At 43.1% G+C, this 27,035-nt stretch overlaps 1 protein-coding gene across 5 annotated transcripts; it reads left to right on the forward strand.

The window, feature by feature from the left end:
* The first annotated feature begins 236 nt into the window (after nucleotides 1-236).
* Nucleotides 237-26,794, forward strand: RAB23 (RAB23, member RAS oncogene family). 5 transcript variants are annotated; one of them, XR_011251387.1, is made up of 8 exons: nucleotides 285-562; nucleotides 5,738-5,957; nucleotides 8,563-8,648; nucleotides 18,416-18,572; nucleotides 20,496-20,578; nucleotides 21,691-21,783; nucleotides 23,557-23,757; nucleotides 26,112-26,794. XR_011251387.1 is itself a non-coding variant. In XM_069564057.1 (7 exons), the coding sequence occupies exons 2-7, from the start codon at nucleotides 5,803-5,805 to the stop codon at nucleotides 23,694-23,696; spliced, it is 714 nt and encodes a 237-aa protein (XP_069420158.1). In that variant the 5' UTR covers nucleotides 237-368; nucleotides 5,738-5,802; the 3' UTR covers nucleotides 23,697-26,794. The 5 variants fall into 5 exon arrangements, 3 of the variants coding, with proteins under 3 accessions (XP_069420158.1, XP_069420157.1, XP_069420159.1); XR_011251388.1 differs by having other exon boundaries at nucleotides 301-368; XM_069564057.1 differs by having other exon boundaries at nucleotides 237-368; nucleotides 23,557-26,794.
* The last annotated feature ends 241 nt before the right edge of the window (nucleotides 26,795-27,035 follow it).

The raw sequence follows: 27,035 nt of genomic DNA on the forward strand, positions 1-27,035 counted from the left end.
AGTTATTAACCACCGCAGACTTCCACTTGGTCCAGCCACAGCGTGTGAACTCAGCGCGTCTCGACTTCGCCCCACGGTTTTGCTCTCCCTGCCCCTTGGAGGTCCTCTCAGTCAGGCGCGTCAGGTGCGCCCAGGGCGGCCGGTCCTGTGAAGACTACGAAGCCCGCCCCCCGTGCAGCGGAAGCGCGTGCAGCGCCTTCCCGGCCGCCTCCTCGCGCTGCCAGGTAGCGCCCCGCGCCCCAAGCGGCGGCCGGCTGGGGGACGGGCCCCGCGCGCGCGTGCGCACCGCGGGCCCGGCGCATGCTCCGAGCGCGGAGGGGCCGGGCTGAGCGGAGGCTGGGTCCCCGCTCCTGGCCCTTCCCGGCGAGGTACTTCGCGCCACCCGTTCCGAGTCCTGCTGCCAGTGAAGTTCCCGAAGCATCACAGTCACCCCTAAAGAGCGAAGAGGGCGCGAGCCGGCCGGACGCCCGGCCTGGGGCCGGCGCGCGCGGACGCGGCGAGGCGGCAGTTGCGCCGCGCCCCCGAGGAGCTGTGGCGCCGGGCGGCGGGCGGCACGGGGAGGGTGAGTAGCGGCTCGCGCCCGGGCCGGCGGCCGCTCTCCTCGCCCTCGCCGCGGCCCGGGACGCGCCCGCCGGGTCCTGCGCAGGGGCGCGGCGGGGCCTCCAGGCCGGGCGCTCGCTCCCACCCGGCCGCCGTGCGCACGCCTGGAGCCCGGGCGCGGGCTCGGCGGCGGCCTCCCCGCCCCTCCCCGCGCCGCCGTCTCCCCGCGCCGCGCGCCTCCCCGGCTCCCCCGGCTCCCGCTCTCCCTTCTCCCCGCGCCCCGCCCCCGGCCCCCGCGTCTCCCCGCGCCCGGGGCTCCCCTCGCCCCCGTCTCCCTGGACGGTGCCGGTCGGGGCTGGCTGGGAAAGGGCCTGAGCCCACCCTGACTTCCAGACCGGGTCCAGGCAGCGGGCCCCTCCCTGCCCGGCCGCACCCTGCCCGGGGTGTTGCCCAGGCGCCCCTGGAATACGGATGAGCCGGCTGCGCGCTCCCCTTGACACCGGGCGCCGCGGAGTCGCTTCCCGTGGGGACGGGACCCTGAGGGTGTGACACGGGGACAGCTTCCCTGTCACGGCCCGGGCAAGTGACTTTACAGTCTGAGAAGGACTGTTTACGTCTCTAGATTTCATACAGGTCAGGATATCTTCCAGGTAACTTTAGTGAACCTGAGGTTTTCCGTGTTTATACTCATACATGTGTTGAAGTACAGGCAGTGATGGAAAAACCACTGTTTTGATCATTGAGTTAACTCTTCCTTTTTTAATGTATTGGACTGCTGTTGATTGTAAAATTAAACTTGGGAATAGAACACATATACAGTGTTACTGTCAAGCTTTTAAGGTATTAGAATTATCCTTTTCTAAGAACTTGATTGTGTTGTTTCTTTTTAGTCTGTAGAGAAGTGAGTGGCTGATAATCACAAGGGGCAGACTGTGTTAAGATCTGATTCAACTTATTTTTCTTTATATTTTATTCTTTTAAACATTATCATGTGATAAAGTGGACTTTGTTGGGGAGTGTGCAGTTCTGTGAATTTTAGATTCATGTAACCACCATAATAATCACAATATCACTCAGTCTGTCGTCTCATAAGCTCCCCCTTACTCCAACCCCTGGCAATTACTGGTCTTCTCCAGAATGTCATGTAACTGGAATCATACAACATGCAAGCTTCTTTCACTCAGTATAATGCCTTTGAGATTCCTGCAAGTTGCTGCATGTATCAACGTATCCTTTTTTATTACTGAGTAGTATTTGGTGGATGGATATGCATCCACTGGAGGACGTTTGGATTGTTTCTAGTTTATGGTGACTATAGCTGCTGTAATCATTCCTATGCAGGTTTTTGTGTGAATGTAAGTTTTTGTTTCTTTAGGGTACTGCTAAGATTGGGGTTGTAGGATCACATAAAGTATGTTTATCTCTATAAGAAACTGTCACACAGGTTTCTAGAGTGACTATCATTTTGCATTCTCACCAGCAAAATGTGAGAGTTCCAGTTGCTCCACTTCTTGTCTAGCACTTGGTGTGGTCAGATTTTTTAATTTAGCCATTCTGATAGGCATATAGTGGTAATGGCAACCCACTCCTGTATTCTTGCCTGGGAAATCTCATGGACAGAATGTGAGCCTGGTGCTCTGCAGTCTGTGGGGTCGCAAAGAGTAGGACGCAGCAGCGGAGCCCAGTGTGTCTTTTAACTAATGGCCAAAGCTGTTGAATATCTTTTTGTGTGCTTATTTGGCATATATAATCTTGGGTGAATATCTGGCCAAGACTTTTACCTATTTTTAAATTTGGTAGTTTCTTATGTTAACTTTTAAAGATTCTTTATATGTTCTGGATACAAGTTGTTAGGTATATTTTGCAGCTATTTTCTTGCAGTCTATAACTTGTTTTATTGTTTTAACAGTATCTTTCACTGAGCTGATATTTTTAATTTTGATGAAATCTAATTTATCTATATTTCCTTTTGTACATCTTTTGGTAGCATGTCTAAGAACTTTGCCTAATCCCAGGTCAAGAAGGTTTTCACCTTCTAGATATTAAAGTTTTACATTTGGATCTGTGATCTATTTTGAATTATTTATATAAGGTGTGAGATTTAGGGGAAGGTTTACTTTTTTGCGTATGAATGTCCTGTTGCTCCATCACAGTTTGTTGAAAAGACTGCCTTGTCTCCATTTAATAGTTTTGCATTTTTGCCAAAAATCAATTGGCTGTATTTGCATGGGTCTATTTTTGGGCCCTCTGTTGTATTGGGCCTGTGCTGTGTATCACTCTTTTTTTGATGAATGTAGCTTTATAGTGTCTTAAAATTGGGTGGTATGGTTTTCTCCAACTTTCAGTCAGTTCAGTCACTCAGTCGTGTCTGAATTTGATTCATATTAAAGAATTTCATTTTGAGAGGATGCTATTGTAAATGTCATTTAAATTTTGGGGGGCTTCAAATTGTACCTTGTTAGGATATTAGAAATACAGTTCAGTGTTGTGTGTTACTCTTGTATCCTGTGTCCTTGGAAATTCGCTTACTAGTTTCAGGATGGTTTGTTTGATTGCTTGGACAATCCATAGACAATCATGTCATCTGTGAATAGGGATAGTTTTTCCCCAGTCTGTAAGCACTTTGTGTATTTTTGTTGCTGTTGTTCTGTCTATGCCTAATGATAAACAGGAGTAGTGGAAATGAACATCCTTGCCTTGTTCTCACTCTAAGGGGGAAAGCAGTCTATCTTTCAGAATTAAGTATGATATTAGCTGTAGGTTTTTCTGTGTGTTTTTTTTTTAATAGATGCCCTTTATCAGGCTGAAAAAGTCCCCTTCTCTTTCTAGTTTGCTGAGAAATTTTCTGACAAATGGATGTTGAATTATGTTAAATATTTCCTCTGCATTAGTTGATATGGTGATGGGGTTTTCCTTCTTTATTCTGTTAATGTGCTGGATTACATTGATTTTTTAAAGTTGAAACAGCCTTGCATTCCCAAGTAAAGCCATTTGGTCCTGGTTATTCTTTTTATGCATTGCTGGATATGATTTACTCATATTTTGTTGAAGATTTTTGCATTATGTTCATGAGGGGCTGTCTAGTTTTTTTTGTGCTGTCTTTGTGTGGTACTGGTATCAAGATAATACTGGCTTTATAAAATAAGTTAGGGGATGTTTCCTCCTCTTCTATTTTCTGGGGGGATTGTGTATCATTCTTGAAAAGTTTGGTAGAATTCTTCAGTGAAATCACCTGAGTTTGGAGCTTTCTTTTTGAGTTTTTAAAGTTACAGATTTTATTTTCCTAAGTTATATCAATTTTATTGATTTCTTCTCTTTATTATTTCCATCCTTTTGCTTGCTTTGGGTTTATTTTGTACTTGTTTTTCCAGTTTTTTGAGGTGGGAGCTCAGGTTATTGCTTTGAAACTTTTCTTCTTTTCTAAGGTAAGCATTTAGTGCTGTAAATTTTCTCTTTCAGCACTAAGTTAGTTGTGTCCCACAAATTTTTGACACATTGTATTTTCATTTTATTTCAATTCAGTTATTTTTAAAATTTCTCTTGAGCTTCTGCTTTGGCCCATGGATTGTTGAGAAACCTGTTTTTAGTTTACAAATGCTTGGAGACTTTCCTGTTATCTTTCTGTTACTGACTTCTAGTTTGATTCCACTGTGGTCTCTTTATTTTAATTTTGTTGAGGGTTGTTTGATGGCCTAGACTATGTCCTATCTTAATACGTGTTCAGTGGGTGCTAGAAGAATGTTCTGCTGTTGTGTGGACAGCTCTATAAATGTCAATTACATTCTGATATTTTTATGGTGTTTTTAGAGTTTCATTTTGTTTTATCATGTTTTTTAGTATTTTTGAGTATTTCTTTGTGTAACTTGTTTAGCTGTGTAGATAATTTATCACAGTCTATTGATGTCAGCATTTTACTAGCTCAAGCGCAGTATGGAAACCTTACCTCCCTTCACATTCTTTTGTCCTCTCCCATGTATAAATGTCTTAAATGTTTTCTCTACGTATATTGAAAACCACATCAAACAGTATTATGATTTTTCTTTCAACTGTCAAATGTAACATAGAACATTCAAGATGATACGTCTTTCTGTATTTATCCATAGTTTTGCTTCTGTCATCTTTCTTTTGTTCTGACATTTTAGGTTGTTTTAATAAGTTGATTATGTCTGAGGTAGAGACCTAGTGCCTGTACTTTAACAAGTGCTTTTAGACGCTTCTTAAATCATGCAAGCTTATGGAGCGCTAGGGCCAGTTGCTGTGTCTCCACTAGGGACAAAGAAAGGGATGCTCTTCACATTTCAGACATGTTTTCTGTAGTGGTTGCATAAATGAATTTTTGGTTCAGGTAGCTGCAATATAATAGTTAAGTAGGTAGGAACTTAAATAGCATTAATAATTTTAAGAAATGTGAAAAAATTAGCCCTCTGTTCTAAGGGTCTAGACAGTTCATTCAGTCTAAAATGCAAACAGTACACGCACTACTAGTTCCATTGTGTGAATAACTATAGTCTGAAAGTAAAGAAAAAAAATATGGTATAAGATTGTGTGTAATGGAGTCATTGTAACCTAAATACTAAAGGACTGTAACTTAAGGGCCGGATGCGATTACTTGGTTGCATAGTATTACACAAAACTCTTCTTTTGGGTGCGATCTAGGAATGTTAATTATCACCTGTGAGGATGATGAACAGTTTCCTTAGACTTTGTATTTGTTTCCCATTTGGTGTTGACTGTCTATGGAGGATTTCTTATGGTATATGAAACTACCATTTTTTCAATGCTTAACTTCCACTGTGCTAAGTGCTTTATATGTATCAATCAATGATCCTGTGAGGTTAAATATCTTCAGAAAACTGAAGCTTGAAGAGGATAAGCAATAACTTCACGAAGTGCACAGACCAGTAAAAGGCAACTTTAAATCAGGCCTCAACTCTAAAGCCCATAGTCTTTATGGGCTAATCTTTGTGAAAGGCAGAATCTACTCATTTATCACTACCTGAAAGTCATACATTGTGCTGATTCAAAAGTGAATATTATTGTCTCTGTTTTCAAAGAATTTAAGTTAAATGAACAGAGTGGGGAGGGGGCCCCTTCATCATGGAAACAAATTCTTGGAATTCAGTTTGATTATTTCTTGATAAAATAATTATAGCTTATTTTTATGTCATGAAAAGAATAATTTCATTTTAAACCACAGGTTTGAGCGAGAAGATCTGATCACCTGGAATTAAAGTTGGCACAGAAACCTTTTCAACTCCAAAAATGTTGGAGGAAGACATGGAAGTGGCCATCAAGATGGTGGTTGTCGGGAATGGTGCAGTTGGAAAGTCAAGTATGATTCAGCGGTATTGCAAAGGCATTTTTACAAAAGACTACAAGAAAACCATTGGAGTTGATTTTTTGGAGCGACAAATCCAGTATGTACTTGGCCACTTTATCCTCTGGGTTTTGGTTTGTGAGCCATGTCCGACGACAGCGTCGGAACGCCGGTGACTGGTCACAGCACAGACGCTAGGCGGCGGGTGGCAGCGACGTTCGGTCACTCACTCCTTTGTGTGTCTTCCTGCCCTTCTCCCCCCTCCTCCATCTCTCCCTGTCCTCTCATTTTTCTTCTTTTTTGCTACCCTTCTCCCTTTTTCCTACTTATATGTGTTTTATATTTATTGGTGGCACCTTGGGCACATTTTAAACAGTCTTATTGAGTATTCGGTTGTGTTGGGTCTCAGTGTGGCGCAGGGACTCTGGTTGCAGCTCGCCTGCTCAGTTGCTCCGTGGCTTGTGGCCCTTGGCTCCCTGGCCAGGGTTGAGCCCTTGTCCCCTGTGCTGCAAGTCGGATTGCTAACCGCCAGGCCACAGGGACGGCCCATCGCGGGCGCTTCTTAAACAGAAAGCAGTGCTTGATTCTGCTGAGACTTCTGTCCACAGTTTTATTTGGAAGGAAAGTTACCTTTCACAGTAATTTTCATCTCTCATATATTAAGGGATCTGTTTGTATAGTCTTCTCTTTTTAAAACTGGACAGGACTGTGTAGAAGCTTGAGAATTATAATTTATTTTTACTTTAAAGAAATAAGAGAAAGACTCGAGGGGATTAAATACGCCTGTGAAAAGGAAATCCAGTTCTAAAACACATCAAACTAACAATTTATGTCCTTAGTCCTGAGAACTTTTGAGTTCATTTTAAATTGTAGGAGACAAACTAAAATTTATCACAGAGAAATAAGTAACATTAAACAAATCTGACTTAACTGTCCCAGACATTAGCATCAGAGATAATTGTGTTCATTATTTTTAAAATTGTTGAATTTATAATCTGTTTATCTTCTTTCTAAAACTACTTCTGTTTTTGCTTCCTTTCTTAGATGTCTTAAGAGGATTCATTTTAAATCTTGATGATGTTTATTTTTGTACTTGTTATCTGGACCCAATTAATATTTCAACTTTATAGTTGACCCTCATTACTTGTAGATTCCATATTAATATTTTAAGTATGCAGTTACTTCTCATTATTTGTGGACTTTGTATGTTCAGATTCACTACTTGCTAAAATGTATTTGCAACCCTAGACTCGGGACCCCATTCATGGACACGCACAGAGCCTCGAAACATTTGCATCACCTGCACACACAGGTCTGGTTGAGGCTGAACGAGACGACCTCCACCTTTTTGTTTCATCTCTCATAAGTACATAAGTGGCCTTTTCATGTTCTGGTTTTGTGTGTTTTGTTGGTTTTGCTGTTTAGAGGCCTAGAACTGAAGTGCTGTCTGGTGAGTTGTGATGTGCCTCATGGGGAAGACACGTGTGTTAGATAAGCTTCTTTCAAGTACCGGTAATAGTGCTGTTGGCCATGAGTTCAAAGTTGATGAATCTACAATATATATTAAATAAGATGTCTTTAAACAGAACAGTGCAGAAAAAGAAGTTATATATTGATTGGTTGATACAGTAGTAACCAGGAGCTTGAAGGCCCCTTGCCGGGTATTTTCGCTCAGAGCGGTGGTTCAGGACTTGCGGACTGGCTGTTGGCAGTGGCTCTATAAAAGGACTGCTGCCTGTGAGTAAGACAGCAGGTGCGACAGGACAGTCAGTGTCTGCATTAAGGGGCCAGCACGCAGTGAGCTGCTTCGTTCTCTCCCCCTCTCCCTCCCCCTCCCCCTCTCCCCCTTAGAGTGGGGCGACTGGCCTGAGGAAGCTTTCTCAGGACAGGCCAGGATCCTGTGGATACCGGCCTCCACAGACGCTCGGTTCCATGTACAAGATGGCGTAGTATCTGCGTTTAACCTACGCATGTGCTCCCATAGACTTTCCTTATCTCCACATCACTTATAACGTCTAATACAAGGTAAATGCTGCGTGGGTCGTTGCACATGGCATGTTCAAGTTTCGCTTTTCGGAACTTTCTAGAGTTTTTCCCACATATTTTTAAACAATCATTTTATTTATTTATGGCTGTGCTGGGTCTTTGTGCTGAGTGGGCTTTTTCTCTAGTTGCGGTGCGCGGGCTTCTCACTGCGGAGGCTTCTCGTGTGCGGCACAGGCTCTAGGGCGTGACTTCAGTGGTTGTGGTGCGCGGCCTCGGAAGTTCCGGCTCCTGGTTCTGGAGCCACAGGCTCCATAGTGTGGCTCGCAGGCTCGGTGGCTCTGCTGCCTGTGGGATCTCCCAGGATACGGGATCGGACCCGTGTCTTCTTCACCGCTGAGCCGCCCGAGAAGCCCCTCCAAATGCATTGTCTGCGGTTGGCTGAATCTGCAGGTGTGGGCCCTTCTGATGCTAGGCCTAGAGCCGCCACTGTCTGTGACTGTTGCTGAAGGAAGAAACAGGACAGCTGACTCCAGGTCGTGTAAAGTGACAGCGTTAGTGGGTGTCTTTCACCCTGTACTCTCACTGTGGCTAATGGTATCAGCATTTAAAAGCACTTAAGACTTTTTCTGATTGAAGCCCACAATGTAGTTTTAATACCTCCAGATTTAGAAATAAAGACATTTCCTTTGCATATAAAATAAATTCATCTCTTGTTTCAGAGTTAATGATGAAGACGTCAGGCTCATGTTATGGGATACAGCAGGTCAGGAGGAGTTTGATGCGATAACCAAGGCCTACTATCGAGGTAAATTGTGGGTGTCTTTAGTCTGTTTGGATGTGTTCTTTTGGCTGAACAGAGAATTTTGCCTTTTTTGTACCCCATAGAAAGATTTCTCTTTAAGAATATTTACATTAATTCCAAAGTATTTTTTTAAACCCCAAGCCATTATTCTTATAAAGATCTTGTTGGGTGGTAAATAATGCTTTATACTATAGACTGTTTGTCTCTGCCTTAGAATTACATGACTCATACAGGCATTCCCAGACCTAGTAAGTCAGAAACTATGAAATGTCTTCTCTGACTCCAGGGAAATGAGTATATAGTCAGAGAATGGAAACTAAGAAAAAGGAAAACTCCAGCAAACAAAATGGCATTTTGTTATGACATTAATGTGTTTAGTCTTAAAGCCTTTTCAGGGTAAAGCCTTTTCAGGGCTGCACAGATTCAGAGATGTATGAGGTACCAGTGAAAGGAAAGAGCTACCATGATAGGATCTAAGACTGAATTGTGGTCAGAATTCCTCTTTTTACCTACCTAGCTTTTTTCTCTAAATTCTCAGTATATAATGTATTCTTTTTGTGAGAAATAGGTTGGTTTATTTCTTTTTAAGCTTTTAACACTGTGATTTGTCAGTATTACTTTTTCACTAGTGTGGTTATTTTTTGAGAAAGTAATTACCATTATGTATTTCTAATAAGACAAAATTGTGTGAGTCTGCAATTATCTCAAAGTTAAAAAAAGAACTGGTCATATGTGAAAAATGATTTTATTTGTATATGAATAAAAAGGAGAAGATGTTGGAATTGTTATTATCTGTTAATTTTTTTAACTTGGCTCATCCAGTTTGTCACAGACTTCTGGTTTTTTTTTTTTTTTTAACTAGGCCTCACTCTTTACAGACTTCTTGTTTTAACTTGTTCAGTTTAGTTCAGTTGCTCAGTTGTGTCCAGCTGTTTGTGACCCCATGGACTGCAGCACGCCAGGCTTTCCTGTCCATCACCAACTCCTGGAGTTTACTCAGACTCTTGTCCATTGAGTCAGTGATGCCATCCAACCATCTCATCCTCTGTCATCCCCTTCTCCTCCTGCCTTCTCCTTTTGCAGCATCAGGGTCTTTTCCAGTGAGTCAGCTCTTGGCATCAGGTGGCCAAAGTGTTGGAGTTTCAGCTTCAACATCAGTCCTTCCAATGAACATTCAGGACTGATCTCCTTTAGGATGGACTGGTTGGATCTCCTTGCAGTCCAAGGGACTCTCAAGAGTCTTCTCCAACACCACAGTTCAAAAGCATCAATTCTTTGGTGCTCAGCTTTCTTCATGGTCCAACACTCACATTCATACATGACTACCGGAAAAACCATAGCTTTGACTAGAGGGACCTTTGTTAGCAAAGTAATGTCTCTGCTTTTTAATGTGTTATATAGGTTTCTCATAGCTTTTCTTCCAAGGTGCAAATGTCTTTTAATTTCATGGCTGCAGTCACCACCTGCAGTGATTTTGGAGCCCAAGAAAAAAAATCTGTCACTATTTCCCTTGTTTCCCTATCTGTTTGCCATGAAGTGATGGGACTGGATGCCATGATCTTCGTTTTTTGAATGTTGAGTTTTGAGCCAGCTTTTTCACTCTTCTCTGTGACTTTCATCAAGAGGGTCTTTAGTTCCTCTTCCTCCCCTAAGGGTCATGTCATCTGCATATCTGAGGTTATTGATATTTCTCTTGGCAGTCTTGATTCCAGCTTGTGCTTCATCCAGCCCAGCATTTCTCATGATGTACTCTGCATATATCATCCATTCTCTTTCGTATGTTTACAAAAGACATTCTTTGCCAGAAACTAAAAAGAGAGCGCATAATCATTGGTATTTACCCCTTAACGGAAGGGCTGAGGCTGAAGCTGAAACTCCAATGGCCACTCTCACAGCTACCTCATGCGAAGAGCTGACTCATCGGAAAAGACCCTGATGCTGGGAGGGACTTGGGGGCAGGAGGAGAAGGGGACAACCGAGGATGAGACGGCGGGATGGCATCACCGACTTGATGCACATGAGTTTAGGTAAACTCCGGGAGTTGGTGATGGACAGGGAGGCCTGGTGTGCTGCAGTTCATGGGGTCTCAAAGAGTTGGACACGACTAAGCGACTGAACCGAACATCTTAATTTACTATGGGTGATATTCAAATTTCTTTTCCCTTTGTTTCATTTGGACTAGAAGGCTTTAAACAGATTTGATCTCCCTGTATTTAACGTTTTAATTTAAAGCTATCATAAGTGTATAAATAGATCTGTTAAAAGCTTTTCTTAAAATGTAACTTTTTTTAGCCAACTCTGTTAAAATAGCAGAGGGTGGATACTGAGCCAGGTCTTAAGCCTTAGCTTTTTCCCCCTCACATCCCTATTTGAATGAAGGAACAAATAGTAGCAACATTATGTCAGTTTGACATATTGGACATTCTTTTATGCTTTTTTTTGAGGCTCCATAAGAATGCTTTTGGCTACTGACAGCAGAAAATTGATTTCAGACTGACTGACTTACTGTCTGTTGACTTGTTAGTGGGAGTAGCTCTCAGTTGCGGTTTATTGGGACGGCAGCCTCGCTGCTCTCCGGGCTGGCGCCCTCCCCACGTGGGGTTCCTCCTCCTGCTGATTTTCCTCTAGGCTGCAAGGTTACAGTGCCTTGTTCACACCCTTGGGGACCCAAGGTCACTTCCCACGACTGTGCATCAAAAGTCCGCAGCTTTTATCTGATCAGACCACCTTTGACCAGATTACAGTGAGAAGTCAGAGGAAGGTGATTAACCTCATCAGCTTGGTGCACATGTGGCCCCCCCAGGGCAGATGGTAGGGTTGGCTGCCTAAACTGTAGGCTGCTGTTCAGAGAGGGAGAGGTGTTATCAGAAGCAGGGACGCAGGATGACAGTTGGCACCAGGTAACATCTGCTTCTAGTGTAGATTCCAGTGATGATTTAATTAAGCAGAAATAAAGAGTAGGGAGAAAAGGTAAGATGGGCAGAATGAGTTCAGACAGAGATTCAGCAACTGAAACACTATGCCTTAAAAAATTATGACCTACTAATTTTCATTCTAAAAATGTGTTACTCAAGATAACATAAAAATTATATTAAAAAAATTTATTATAATTCATTTAAAAGACCTATTACAGCACAAGATTGTTGCTCCAAGAGATCGTTATGTTCTTAGAATACTGGCTTAATTGCACAGTGAGGCATGTGGAAACATGATTTCCTTGTCAGTAGTTTAAAACAGCGCAGATCATATTAGGAAGCCTTTAGCATCCCAGATGACTCCTCTTAAACTATTAAGACAGTCCACCCTTGGCAATAGAAACTATACTTAGAAAGTTGCATACAACATAAAAGAGATTTTCATTACAGTTTTTTACTCTGACTTGGTTCTCAGGGAAAAAAAAGCTTCTGACTAAATATATGGAAATGAGGTTTTAGACTTAAGACTTGTTATTTCAGATTATGCACATAAATAGCTGAGCACTAAGAATTGATGCTTTTGAACCGTGGTGCTGGAGAAGACTCTTGAGAGTCCCTTGGACTGCAAGGAGATCCAGCCAGTCCATCCTGAAGGAAATCAGTCCTGAATGTTCATTGGCAGGACTGATCTAAAGCTGAAACTCCAATACTTTGGCCACCTGATGCAAAGAGCCAACTCATTGGAAAAGACCCTGATGCTGGGAAAGATTTAAGGCAGGAGGAGAAGGGGACAAGAGAGGATGAAGTGACTGGATGGTGTCACAAACTCAGTGGACATGAGTTTGAGCAAGCTCTGGGGGTTGGTAATGGATAGGGAAGCCTGGTGTGCTGCCGTCCATGGGGTTGCAAAGAGTTGGACATGACTGAGCGACTATACTGAACTCACATAAGTAGAAGAAAACACTTATTTTCTTAAAAAAAAAAAAACTTTATTTCACAAATATAAAGGAATATAAATTGTTGGAAATTGAATAGCTCTGGACAAGAAACTGGTTGTAAGTTATAATTATAAACACAAGAATTAAGGAATAACAGAATTAGATTGCAAGTGTCAGGTTTGTTTTGAAGTTACATGAGCATAGAATCTGTGACAGATTGGTTCATTGAATGATTTGTGTGCTTTAGATTATAAAGTGTCGAATAGGGGCCAGCATTTTAAATCCTTAGTAATATCTATAATAGTGTTTTTAAAACCTTGTGATTCTGACTGGCCTTTTCCAGTGTTCTCTAGAGCAGTGTTTCTTCAACTTGCTGTGCACAGGAATCCTCTGAGGAGTTCCTTAAAATGCAGCCTGACTTCCCTAGATCTGCGGGTGGCTCCAAGAGCCTGCATTTCCACCGCCTCCCAGGTGACACTGATGCTGCTCATCAGGCACTCTGGACCAGCCTGCAGACCGTCTTGTAGTATCTGTCAGTGGTTTGAGGACAGAATTAACTCTGCATATTACGTATCTTGGAGAGTATTTTCTGAATTGTATTAAAATATGGTGACTTTTTTGGAATGATATTGTTAATGAGGAATAAATACTTGCTATTGGTGATCTTGTCATTGACACCAAAAATTTATTCAGAGCTCTGTATTCTGATCTGTGCATAAGTGGGGTAGTTTATTAACTGTTAGAAGTGATCCATTTATGTTATCTATGATGTTGAAGAAACTTTTCCAGTGCTCCAGTTTTTAGGGTAGGTAGTATTGAAGGTATGTTGAATAATAGGAAAATAAAGCTCTTTGTAAAATATATGGATAGAAGACATTAGCTGCCTTTCAGTGTCAACAACAGAGAAATTAAAACATTAACTTTTCCAAAGATGCTTAGCACTAACAGAGCTAGAGGTTGGAGGAAGAAAAAGAATGGAGAGCAGCATGGGGTCATTTTATTTTATCTTTTTATGGTCATTTAAAAATTAAATATAGTTATAATTGATATATGGCAGAAAACAGCACAATATTAGAAAGCATTCATCCTCCAATGAAAACAGACACATTAAAAAAAATAGTTACAATTGTCATGCTGGAGAGGCATCGCTCCTGAAGGCAGGGAAATGCAGCTCCCTGCGTCTGTGTCTCGCCTCCTCTTCATGTGTGCATGGACGGAGGAGCCTGGCGGTCTGCCGTCTGTGGGGTGGCACAGAGTCGGATATGACTGATGCAGCTTAGCAGCAGCAGCAGGCGGTAGGAGGAGGCCTTTCCTTGGCAACACCCTCAGCTCATGGCCCCTCTGGCCACTCTCTCTTCAACTTGATGTTGGAGTATAGCTGATTAACAGTGTCACGATGGTTTCAGATGCATAGCAAAGGGCTTTAGCCGTTTATGTACATGTACCCACTCTCCCACAAACTCACCTCCCATCCAGGCCAACTCCTGGTCACTCTTAAATAATTTTTCTCAGCTGCCTCAGTGATTTCTAGTCATAAACATGTCTCAGTTTGGTAGTAGGAATAGCCAGATAATGTAAGTTAAATCTCTTTTTCTCTGGGACTAGCCGGTGGTCTGGGAGGGGAATGCCGATGGCTTCACTCCCAGCTCCTCCCGAGCGGGCCCGGCCCTGAGGCCCCTGGAGCAGGCACGGAGCAGGGTGGTGTGGTGCCGGGGCCTCTGTGTGCAGATGGCGGCAGGTGCTGTTCTCTCTAGGATTTCATCCTGGCTTCCTCGGTGCTTCCTGGTCTTGGGGGACAAATGTGTCCTTGATTCTGTCAGCTGACTTCCTTTTTGTGGGAGTCAGCACTCCACTTCCATCTTACCTGGTGCCAGCTCCCAGTGCCCCGAAGTGGCCCTGCTGGATGTGGTTTGAAGTGATCCTGCACTGGCTTATGTCTTGGACGTGGCTCACCTCTGCCCATGTGAGACCCACGTGTGCTGTCGGTCCTGCTGTTGGTGGAGGCACAGTTACCCTGCAGATGCAGCTCTTGTCTGCTGGTCCCACCATCCCCTGCTTTCTCAGCTTGGATGCGGGCAGTGCTTCTATAAGGAAATCCTTCGAGAATCTCCTGCCTTTCCACTTCTCAATTTTTAAAAAATCTTTGAAGAGCTTAAAGGAGTTCCAGACTTGTATAGTAGATTTGTAGGCATTTTCTTTGTAAGTTTGGCAAATAATGATCTTCTCACACACATTTTGGAATCTGATATTTGTCATCTGTTTTGTCAGTACCTCAGTCAGAATTCTGTAAGAGTCTTCTTTTATTTTTTTATTTTTTTTTTAGTATCGTTTAGAAAGGGCTTTTTTTGTTTATTTAGCTTTTTGGGTTTTCTGCAGCCATGAAATTAAAAGACGCTTACTCCTTGAAAGGAAAGTTATGACCAACCTAGATAGCATATTGAAAAACAGAGACATTACTTTGCCAACAAAGGTCTGTCTAGTCAAGGCTATGGTTTTTCCAGTAGTCATGTATGGATGTGAGAGTTGGACTGTGAAGAAAGCTGAGCGCAGAAGAATTGATGCTTTTGAACTGTGGTGTTGGAGAAGACTCTTGAGAGTGCCTTGGACTGCAAGGAGATCCAACCAGTCCATTCTGAAGGAGATCCGTCCTGGGTGTTCTTTGGAAGGAATGATGCTAAAGCTGAAACTCCAGTACTTTGGCCACCTCATGCGAAGAGCTGACTCATTGGAAAAGACTCTGATGCTGGGAGGGATTGGGGGCAGGAGGAGAAGGGGACGACAGAGGATGAGATGGCTGGATGGCATCACCGACTTGATAGACATGAGTTTGGGTGAACTCTGAGAGTTGGTGATGGACAGGGAGGCCTGGCGTGCTGCGATTCATGGGGTCGCAAAGAGTCGGACACAACTGAGTGACTGAGCTGAACTGAAACTTAAATATCCATAATGCATCACAGTTTCATCTGTATGCATGGATAAAATATTCAGTTAGAGGGAGTTAAAATAACTAGTTGTCCCTATTTGTCAGGATTATGATAACTGCAGAAGTAATCTGGGTGGTCTTTTTTGTTTCTTCTTTTTCATTTTGATAGTATACTTAGGTAAAATGAGATGTTCACATAGCTTAAAAATGGGTAAATTCTAAACAGCTATATAAATATAAGGTGATTTTATTACAAATTAAAAAGTAAAAAGATGAAGTGGTCACAATATCCACTCTGAAGGCTTCTGTCAGGTGAACCTTCCTGCTTCAGATATTTGTGTCCCCTTTTTTTCTGGAATTACTCTTGCTATGATACTTCTTTCATTTGAGTTCAAGTTTTGTATTTTTGTAGGGCTCTTCAGTTGTTTGGTAGTTTCTCATTTAAAATTGGATATTTCTACTTTTCTCCTTTGGTTTGATAGTCACACATTCTTTTTATTCTTAGGGTGATTCCTTTTAGCTTAAGATTCCGTGTTGGGTTACAAACCACCTCCACACACACACACCCACCCCCCCACACACACGGGGTGGGTGTGGGGTGTAGAAGTGAGAAGCCATCGAAGGAAGGAGAGCTATCCGCAGAGGTGCAGCGATGAGCCAGTTACTGCTCCAGGCAGCTGGGGTCCACCCTAGTTAGGTGCTGGGGAGACAAGCTGAGGTTTTTACCCCCCCCCTACTCCTCCCTAGGCGTCAAGGCCTCACGGGGTGCACTAAAGCAGGGGTCCTCTGAGGCCTGGGCAGACAAGCACCCCTGCAGCCTGTGCTGGAGGTGAGAGGGGGCCCCCAGCTCTCCTGCGTCCACCTCCCCGTGGATTAATTGAGTCCAGGTCCCTCTTCCTCCTCCTCAGCGGGCACTGTGCCCCTTCCCAGTCCTGTGGGTTCTCTCCACACAGCCCCCCACTAAAGAATTTTGAGTTTTATGGACAGATTTTTATCCTTTGATCCTTGATTTTTTGAAAACAAAATTGTGCTTTCCTTAATTGCCCTTACTGCCCTCACCTCTGGCGCTGTCTGCTCAGATTTCGTTGCTTGTTGGCTGCTTTGGCTTGTTTGCATGCTTCTCTGAATGTTTGTTTGTCTTTTTGTGACTGAGACCTTGTATACTTGGAAATGCCCTATTGGACCCTCAAATTTAAATGACACTTGACTGGATATAAAATTCTGTGTTTAAAGCTAACAATTTTATTAACAAAGAATGGTTTCTTAAAGTATGAGTAAATAATGTTCTATTTATAGTTTAAGTAAATATTAGAGTTAAACATAAATTTATTGTCCAGTATGCTACTGTGATCGCTTCAGTTTCTTTTTCCTCCAATTCGGAGAAAGTCTCAGGGTGTGTCTTATCAGTCTGCCTGTCCCCTGAGTTTTGCATAACTGATTTATTCTTTGGTTTCAAGCCTGTTGTAGTGGAGGGAAGCATCTGCTTTTCAGCCATAGTGAACTGCCGGTTTCTCCTTCATTAATTGTTCTTTGGCTTTCTTCCAAATTCCCTCAGGGGATAAGCACCTCTGTTTTGGCCTCCGAGTGTCCTAGTAGCGCAGTGTTTGTGTCTGGCCTCCGAGTGGCAGGAAGGTCACACCTGAGGGACTTGGAAGGAAGGCGCAGCAGTGAGGAGTCCTCTGGCTCCAGCAGTCTTCCCTTGTCACCTGCTCTTGTTACCAGGCTGCCTGATTCCAGAGCTAATCGTTTGTCAAAACCCTCTTCCAGAAGATTGCTGCTTATTTTTAAAATTAGATGTTATCAACCTAATATGATAGTCGATGATTAAAATATTGTCAGTGAGTATGATATGGGAATTAAGTTGAACAGGATGAAAAGCTAAAACTTTCTCCCTCTCTCATATATAAATATTTTACTCTTGGCACTGCACTGATTCTCTTTTTTTTTGACATGTAGACACTATTATATTTATTATTTGTTTATTTTCATTTTCGTCTGCACGGGCCTTTGTCGCTGCACACGGGCTTTCTCTAGTTGGGAGAGTGGGTCTGCTCTCCCGTGCTGGGGCGCTGGCTTCTCACTGCTGTGGCCTCTCTTGTTGCAGAGCACAGACTCTTCATACGCGGGCTTCAGTAGCTGGAGCACGTGGGCTCAGTAGTGGCGGCTCGTGGGCCCTAGAGCACGCGGGCTTCAGTAGCTGGAGCACGTGGGCTCAGTAGTGGCGGCTCGTGGGCCCTAGAGCATGCAGGCTTCAGTAGCTGGAGCATGTGGGCTCAGTGATGGTGGCTCGTGGGCCCTAGAGCACGTGGGCTTCAGTAGCTGGAGCACGTAGGCTCAGTAGTGGTGGCTCGTGGGCCCTAGAGCATGCAGGCTTTAGTAGTTGTGGTACTTGAGCTTAGTTGGTCCTCGGCATATGGAGTCTTCCCTGACCAGGGATTGAACCCCTGTTCCCTGCACTGGCAGGCAGATTCTTACCCACTGTGCCACCAGGGAAGTCTGGCATTGGTTCTTAAGTTGTGTTCTTTAGCATCATTGCTATTCTTCTAAAATAAAATAATACAGATTTTTTTGAAAGTAAATAGAATGAGAAAATTGTGCTTTTTCTTAAATCTGCACTGAAGGAAATTAAGAAAAAAGTGACAGGGATTAACGGGAAGAATTTGGCAACAGCCTGTTATTCATGCCTAGTTTACTGTTCTCTCTGGCTCTTATGGTATCATTAAACTACTAGTATTTTGTGGTATTTCACAAGGAATGTGTATAATTTTGAGGGCACCTTGACACTTGCACAAATTTGAGAACCACTGTTCTTGGTAAAAATTGGTTCTCTGAAATGGAAAATAGAGTTTATATGTTAAAAAATTAAGCAGTGCTACAAAGATGAGTTCAACATTTACTTACATAAAAATCATTTTGAGTACATAAAAGTTGCCTGCACCCTGCATAGGACTGTTTCATTAATGTAAATAACATTTTTATTTTGTGACCTTACAGGAGCCCAGGCTTGTGTACTTGTATTTTCTACCACAGACAGGGAATCTTTTGAAGCCATTTCCAGTTGGAGAGAGAAAGTGGTGGCTGAAGTTGGAGACATACCAACTGCACTCGTACAGAACAAGATCGATCTCCTGGATGACTCTTGTATAAAGAAGTAAGATGGCTATTGTTGAGGGGGTGGTGGTAATTCTAGAAAGATAAAACCTATTTTATTTCTTTGCATAGACTTACAAAAGACAGGTTTGTACTTAAAATTTTCTGTGAGCTATTGTGTGACTGGTTTGAGTTTTTAAAAGTTCACACTGAATCAGAAGTAAAGAAAATTAAAGGAATACATTTTGGAGACCCTTTTAGAGTTCTAGGTCCTTGCACCTCAATCCAACTCTGTGTGAAGTCAAATCTAGACAGAGTATGAGTGTTAGCTCTCTGTGTGCTAGTGTCTAGCATGAGTGTGTTGATGAGGTTGAATAGGTAGGCAGGTCAGAGTCGCAGTTTTGTGTGCTCAGTGCCGTTATGTTCACGTGTGTGACCGGCATTTGGCATCCAGGTAATTTCTGTCTGTAAGCATTAGTTTGTCGCATTATTGACGTTTTGCTGACTTTGAAAATAGTTGCCTGGTTCTTACCTTATTTTTTTGGGCATGTTCATTAGTCATCTGATGCTATGTAACAAATTAGCCCAAAACTTAGTGGTTTAAGACAACAAACATTATTTCATAGTTTTTGTGGGTCGGGAATTGGGGAGTGGCTTAGCTGGGTGGCTTCGTTGTCAAGATGCTGCTGGGGCCTTGTGGTCACTGGAAGGCTTGACTGGGGCAGGGGGTCTGCTGTCAGGCTGGCGCCCTTGCTTGGCTCCAGGCAGGAGGCCTCTCTTGAGCTGGGAGTGTCCTTATGGCATGGCAGCCTCTGTCCCAGGCATGTGATCCCAGAGAGGGAAAGGCAAAAAGCCTCAGTGCCTCTTAGGGCGCTTATGAGGGGAATCTGAGTCACACACTGTTGTGTTATTGATGACACAGACCAACTTGATTACAGGGAGGGGCAGTGTGGGCAGAGGAGTCACTGGGAACCCTTGTAAAGAATCAGCAGCTGTAATGAAACTAGAATTAGGGGTCTTCTCTTGGAGACACTTGAACATACTGACTTTGGCTTAGGTAGCAAAGTAGTTTTGTAGCCAGTAACAGTAAAATAGGTAATGCAGTTAAGACTCTTGGAGTGTAATTAAATTCAAGTGTTTTTAAAAATGGAAGAGGGAAAATTAAAGTATTAGATAAAGAAAAGTGATATTTAGCTATTCTAAGGCTAGAATTAATGACTTTATGGAAAAGTGTCTTTTACAATTACAGTGAGATGGCTGGTGTTTACCCTCCAAGAGCAATGACAACTGAAAATCCTCCTCAGGCACTACCCCCCTCGGGCACTGACCCCCGCTCAGGCACTGATCCCCCCACCTCAGGCACTCACCCCACCTCAGACACTGACACCCCCCCAGACACTGACCTCCCCGCCTCAGGTGCTGACCCCCCACCTCAGGCACTGACCCCTCCCTCGAGCACTGACCCCGCCTCGGGCACTGACCCCGCCTCGGGCACTGACCCCCCCTCAGGCACTCACCCCACCTCAGACACTGACCTCCCCGCTTCAGGTACTGACGACCCTGCCTCGGGTACTGACCCCCCCCCGTTGGGCACTGACCCCCCTCCCTTGGGCACTGACCCCTCCCCCTCGGGCACTGACCCCTCCCCCTCAGGTAACTGACCCCCCCCTCAGGTACTGACCCCCCACCTTGGGCACTGACCCCCACCTCAGGCACTGACCCGCCTCAGGCACTGACCCCTCCCCCTCGGGTAGTGACCCCCCACCTTGGGCACTGACCCCCCCCCCTCGGGCACTGACACCCCCTCAGGCACTGACCCCCTGCCTCGGGTACTGACCCCCCACCTTGAGCACTGACCTCCCCCTCCTCGGGCACTGACCCGCCTCAGGCACTGACCCCTCCTTAGGCTGTATGCAGTGAATGTAATAAAACAAGTGCTCAGAAAGTACCTTTACATGCATTTTTTTTTTAACTTGATGTGTAGTGAGGAAGCTGAGGCGCTGGCAAAAAAGTTGAAGTTGAGATTCTACAGGACTTCAGTGAAGGAGGATCTGAATGTCAGTGAAGGTAAAGTGCCTTCTTAACACTAATGGCAGGACGTTTGTTTTTTCTTCTTATGCCTTTTCTCTGTGTTGTCTGGAAATCATGTTTGTATTTTTAATGTTTTTATTTAGTTTTGCTTGCACCGCCTTGGTTGCCGTGCAGGCTCTTTCTCTAGCTGTGAGGAGCGGGCTGCCCTCTGGCCGCGTTGCACGGGCCATTGTGAAGGCTTGCCTCGTCCTGGAGCACTCTTGGGCGCCGGCTCAGCAGCTGTGACCACAGGCTTAGTTGCTCTGTGGCACGTGGAATCTCCCCCACCCAGGAATCCAGCTCGTGTCCCCTGAATTGGCAGGCGGATTCTTACCCACTCTGCCACCAGATAAGTTCTAGCAGTCTTATTTGTAATGAGAATAGGATTTTTCTCGTTGTTACATGTCACCAAGTAAAGGCTTGATGCTGCTCTGGGTTTGAGTCCTCAGTTATTTACTAATGTCTTTGAATAGTTCTTACTCTACAGAAGAATTCCAGTGGGCTTTTGTTCTGTTTTTTATCTTTAAAAATACAGCTGACTGTGTGTGTGTGTGTGTATGTGTGTTTTTCAAGCGTACCTTCTAAAGTTGCTGCATTGTCCTGGAACATAGCAGTGGACACCCACTAGGTAGTTACAGCAACCTTAACTTGTATTTCCTACTTTCTGGGATTGGAGAAAGATGATGGTTATTTTTCTCATTCTGGAATTGCTACTTATTTTGTTAGATTGCAGCTTGATTGTTGGTTCAGTGTCCCAAGTAATACTTCTCACCTAAAGAAAGAGGCATCTTTTTAAGACTGAGTCAGATTAGTGTTGCTAAATATTAATCACTATTAAGGTATACTTAAGACTAAAGAGCTAATGACTACAGTGTTATTTTATTTCTTTACTAATGAAATGCCACTGTGTATTTATTAGTATTACCATCGTAATTAGGTATTACTCAGATAATTTTTAGAAGTTGAATTTTTTTCAAGTCATTTGTATACTTCTAATTTTAAATTTGTTTCGTAAATATAAATATTATAATAAGTGATGTAAAATAACAGGTTTTACATGCATAGATTATACTGACCTGGCAAGGTTTCTGGTTTTGTTTTCATTCCAGTTTTTAAATATTTGGCTGAAAAATATCTTCAAAAGCTTAAACAGCAAATAGCTGAGAACCCAGAATCAATGCATTCAAGTAGTAACAAAATTGGTAAGTGCCCAGAATTTTAGCCCCATGCTTACCTGGCAAATTTATTTTCCATTCATTATCATATTTACTTTAAAAGATACAGGATGCTCATTTCTTTAAAGAAATGTGAGATTATTAGGAGTGTCAGCTCTCTTATTAAAGGTATATTGAGTTAAAAGATTGTTTACCTGTGGAATTTTCTAAAGGTCTCTCCCGTTTGACTTGATAGCTGCCCTGTCTCGGCACCTTTTCCCTTTCCTGCTGCCTTGCTTAGTACCCAGCCTGGTTTTAGCATGCGATGCCAGCAGAGTGTTGTGCTCGCCAGGGAGCAGGGACCATCTGCCCATGTCTTGACTTTGGATGGTGGATTTCTGGGAGGACAGGTATCAGTCCTGTTCTGAGGACCTTTGCCTGCACCCTCAACTACACATTCACACACGGCATTTTCTTGACCTGTTTTAACTTTTCTTCACCTTTTTTATTGCCTGTGTTCCTACTGTCAGACCCCGCACGTGCTCTGACCCATGCCCAGGCAGTAGTGCCAAGCTGCTGTTGTGTCTGGCCTCCTAGGCCTGCTCTGTCTCCTCCAGTCCGCTGAGTAGAACCTTTTGCTAGATTCTGGTTGTGGAGCACATTCAGTGCAGGCTCACCGCCTCCCAGCATTTGAAGACTGTGTGGTCCATCCTTCCTGCGCAGCCTCACGCCCCCTTCCATCACATAGCTTGTTTACTGTTTACTGAAGGCCCGCTGTTAATCTGGAGTCTTGTCTTTTGCTCATGTTGGCTCTTCCGTCAAGAATGGCCTCCCCTTCCCATCTTCTGTCTGGAACTGTGCATCCTTCGAGGTCTGTGTCCAAAGCTCTTGACTCTGGCTGGAGCACGGCCTTCACTTCTCTTAAAGGAACAGATACCCGAGTGCAGGGTGTGTCCAGGGCCCAGTCCCTTCTTCTGTCGTTTGTCCTTCTTACAAGTTAGACGTGTTGACCTTTCCTTTGAGCTGTCTGTGGGACCTCGCGTCTCTCTCATGACACCTAACGTCATGTCCTGCGGCATCACTGCACCCCTCAGAGTGTAGGCCTCTTGGGCAGGAACAGTCTTGGTCATGGTATCGCCCAGTGTCTGTGGCAGAGTCTTGTGTATCATGGATGGTAAATAGCTCATGGATTGGAGATTACATTGTGGGACCCTCATAGTGCAAAATGAAAACTGTAACAGTTGAAAGTCTTTCTTGAGCTCATCGTCCCTTTTGTCTGCGCATCACTTTGAGGGTCTGCAGACCATCTTGCCATGGTTTTAGGCTGGACAGAAGCATCTGCCATCACTGCCAGCTCTTTGTGCATGGCATCTTCATTATATGACATAAAACGAGACAGATGCTACTGAGGAAGTTCTGTGATGTGAAGTTAGAAAGTGAAGTTTTTAAAGTGATCATACAGATTTTAAATTTCAAAAACCGATTGTTACTGAAAAGAGGCAGAGGGGTGTGCAGAGAGTGTCGCCTTTGGGCAGCAGAGGCAGGAAGGCCTCCGTGCACTCTTGACCCCACATATGCGTCCTGCAGCGCTGCAGGGCTCTGGGAGACTGGCGGGGAGAGACTTCACTTCCACCCTCCTGGTTCCTTTTGAACTTGAACTCTTAATTGTCTATTAAAAATGGATGAGGTGAAAACAATAGCTTCATATTGTAAATACTTGCAAATGTCGCTAATTTACTAAGAAGTTGGGAGCACAGTCTTGAGTCGATGAGCCTGCAGTCCTTCAGTGTCAGCATCTGTATTGTCCCTCACTTTATCCAGGGGTCTTTAGCACGTCTGCTGGGAGTCACTTGGGTCAGAATTCAAGTACCCTCAATGGTGGAGATGTCATCAACCTCAGGCCCAACAGACAGAGGACCAAGAAAAACCGAAATCCTTTCAGCAGCTGTAGCATACCCTAACAGGCCTCAGGGAGGAGGAAATGGAATTACATTGTGCAGTAAGAAACGTCCATCTATCACGGTATGTTACACGATGTTTCGCAGACTTTGCACCTAATTGGCTGAAAATTGACAGACTTAAACATTATCCTGCAGTGCTTTTCAGAATGGAGCAAGATCTCTGAAAAATTACTGCCCTGTGGACGCATTTTAATTTTTTTACATTAGACGAAGCTTCTCCTGTTATTGAAGGAACGATATAAGAAACATCAAAAACAGGTTTTGCTGAATTTGAAATGCAGAAACACATAAATGAAATGCCTAAATATATTGGTATAGATTTTAATATTAGGGGTCAAGGAAAGATAGCAGGAGTTCTTTTTCTGAAATTGGTCATCTAGCTTTTCTGGGAAATAATGCTGACTCTTGAGTACTTAGAAGAATAATATTGAAAGGCGAGCGCTAATCTTGCCAGACTGCATTAGTGTGTACTTTACGATGTTACTTGTGCAGTGTCTGTATATGTGGAACATGGAGGTGTGTGCATGCAGATCCCTGGTTCTGGAGTAAAGGAAGGTATGTGCAGTGTTTAAGGACACATGGAATCTAACTTGTTCATTCATGAAACCATTTATACACTTATGTGTATTTCTAAGTTTTTATTTTCAAACGAGAAATTCCAGGTAGATACTTTGCAAAATGAGGTTGAATTTTAAAAGTGCTTTGTGCCAAAAATCTCATACCTAATTCTCAGTGCTTTACCAGAATTTATACTGTTGATAATCTCTTTTAAAAGCAGCTCTCCTCTCTAACAGGGTAGGTGAAAGAGGAGTGTAAATGCACCAGTGCTAGAGCCCCTCCCAGGTGGCACTGGTCACGGGATCTTGTCCACGTCCCTGCACGTGGGTGGCAGGCTCGCGCTGGAAGATGCAGGACCCCTGCCCTGGGCAGCGTGGCCACCCCACACCCGGGGCCTTTTGCTGTTGACAACACAATTCTGAACTTTAAGGATTATACTAGCAATTTTTTTAAACATACAAGAGGTGATTTTTTTGTCTTAAACCACATTACGGATTTTATAATGCCCTGCAACTCTAAAGCTTCTTTTTGTTTACACATTTTCGTATGTTTTTTTCAGATTATAATTTTAAAACTTCTATAACCTTCAGTTTGTATAGAACTTTCTCAAGAGCTCTGTCAGCACCAAATACAAAGTAATTTAAGAAGCGATTTTAATATGTAATCTTGTGGCAGAGCATACATTTTGTGATTTGGACAGTAGCTTTCCAGTGCAGATAAATAATTGCATGAACTGTACTAAAACTGGTTATCATTCATCAATGACTTGTTTTTAACCCCTTGCAACATATACCTGGTCTTTACAGGATTTAAAAATATGTGAAAATAACTTTTCTTAGAAAGTGTGTCACGAAGTCATTTTTCATTATTTGTACTAAATGCATAATGTTTTATATATTCCTTTTATATGTTTTCTTTTTTTTAAGTCTGCCATCTGCACCACCCTCATCCCCCTGTCCAGATTAATGTTGAGAACAGAATAGAATTTTTTAGGGCATGTCTTTAAATGGTCAGGAGTGAATGTTTGCTTTTCATAATATTGAAATAATCTGGCATTATCTATTTCAAAGTAATATAAAATCTTTTATTTTTATGTCACCAGTTGTCACCACTCCCACTGCTGGCAGTGGGGTAGGTGTTGGGAGAAAACCCTGTTCCTGACGTTGGGTGCCCAGTGGCAATTCATCTTCCCTTTTCTACTCTCTGGAAATACAGTCCCTTTAATTTTTGCACAAAATATATTTTTCAGCAGTCTTTATAGCAGAAAAATCATAGTATATAAAATGTTGTAGTTCTATTTCACATTAATTAAATGTATGTGGGTAAAAGTTTGTTATTTTTCTATATAAAAATGTAATCTCTGATGATGGTTGCAGTTCCCTTGATATCTGTAATATAATCTTATGTAGTTTTATTTTTTTAAGGAGAACTGGGATCTGTTACACGTTTGAATTTTTAATTTGCAATTCTGTATTTTACCTAACCATAATTGGTTAATTTAAATAATTAAATAGGCCCCAAAATCAGCCCCAAGTTACTTTCTCAGTTTGTAAAACCTTCAAAATTGACACTAAATTTTTTTTGCCAAGACCTTTAATTCTTTTAAATAACTACTAATTTCTGAACCATGGCTGCTGAAGAAATAAGGCCCCAGGACACTGTGCATCTGTGCACTAATACGCTTTCCTACATCGTGGCTGGTCCTCAGCTGTGGTGTGGTTGCCTTGTCTCAGAATGCTCAGGATTCCTTTTCCTCTTACGTCTGCCTATTGAATTAATAGCATATGGAATAGCCCACATGAAGCAACAGAATTATATTAAATCAAGCTAAATGGTTTCCTTTTTATCTACCCAAAGTTGACAACGCTCATATACTTCTTCAAAGCCAAGTGAAACTATCATTACCAAGAAGAGACCGTGCCACCACGGCCTGAGCACACGCTGGTCTGGGTGTCCCCGGAGCTGGCAGTGCCGTGCATGGGCAGGACCACTGAAGAGCCCCTCTGTGCCCGGAGTCCAGGCTGGGCTCTCCTCTGAGATCCTGGACTCGGCTGCAGGACCTGACATCCCATATTAAAGACTGTCAGATTCTTGCCTCCTTTTAAACACCTTTCAAATAGTTGGTAACTTGCTGAGGTACTCCCGTCACTAGGGTGTGTTTTTCTGGAAACAAAATGAACTGATCGGTGAAAATCTGTCCCACATGCACTCATCTGGTGAACGAGGCAGTCCTGGGCTGAACTGGAGTGAATGGGAAGGGCAGGATTCCCCAATGCTGACAGTCTTTGAGAACTTGAGGAAAACCTGGTTGTCTGCTGAAAGATAAAGATGGAACAGAAAATCTTTTATCTCATAGTGAACCTGATGATAGCAAATGAGTTTGACAAATCAAGAGACTTTGCTACAGTCATCAGTAAGGATTAATGTCTCCCATGAGAAGAGATTTACGTAAGGTGGACTTGGGCTGGCATTGAAACTACCATGAATGTCCTCAGATTATAACTGCTTTTTATGAAAAGACATATAAATATATAAAACCAGTCTGGAGCTTGAGTGGTTTTTTTTTTCTTCCCAGTCTGAAGAAGTACCTACCTTTTAATGAAAACTGAACGTGATGTATTCATTTTGAAGTATTTGGGGAAGGTAGTAAGCACTATCAGATAGTCTATAGTTGTGCTATTTATACAGATAGAATAATCAATACACTGGTTATCCTTGTTAGTGAACAAAATGCAATCTAAATAAAAGTATTTCATATGTAGTATTAGGAAAAATGCTCAA

This window comes from Ovis canadensis, chromosome 20, assembly GCF_042477335.2.
Source record: "Ovis canadensis isolate MfBH-ARS-UI-01 breed Bighorn chromosome 20, ARS-UI_OviCan_v2, whole genome shotgun sequence".
NCBI classification, from domain to species: domain Eukaryota; kingdom Metazoa; phylum Chordata; class Mammalia; order Artiodactyla; family Bovidae; genus Ovis; species Ovis canadensis.

Bases quoted from the DNA above. Each gene is read 5' to 3' on its own strand.
- RAB23 (XM_069564057.1), top strand. From the start codon at position 5,803: ATGTTGGAGGAAGACATGGAAGTGGCCATCAAGATGGTGGTTGTCGGG. The intron at 18,573-20,495 runs GTAAGATGGCTA...CTTGATGTGTAG, and splicing joins GATGACTCTTGTATAAAGAA to TGAGGAAGCTGAGGCGCTGG. The intron at 20,579-21,690 runs GTAAAGTGCCTT...TTTTCATTCCAG, and splicing joins GGATCTGAATGTCAGTGAAG to TTTTTAAATATTTGGCTGAA.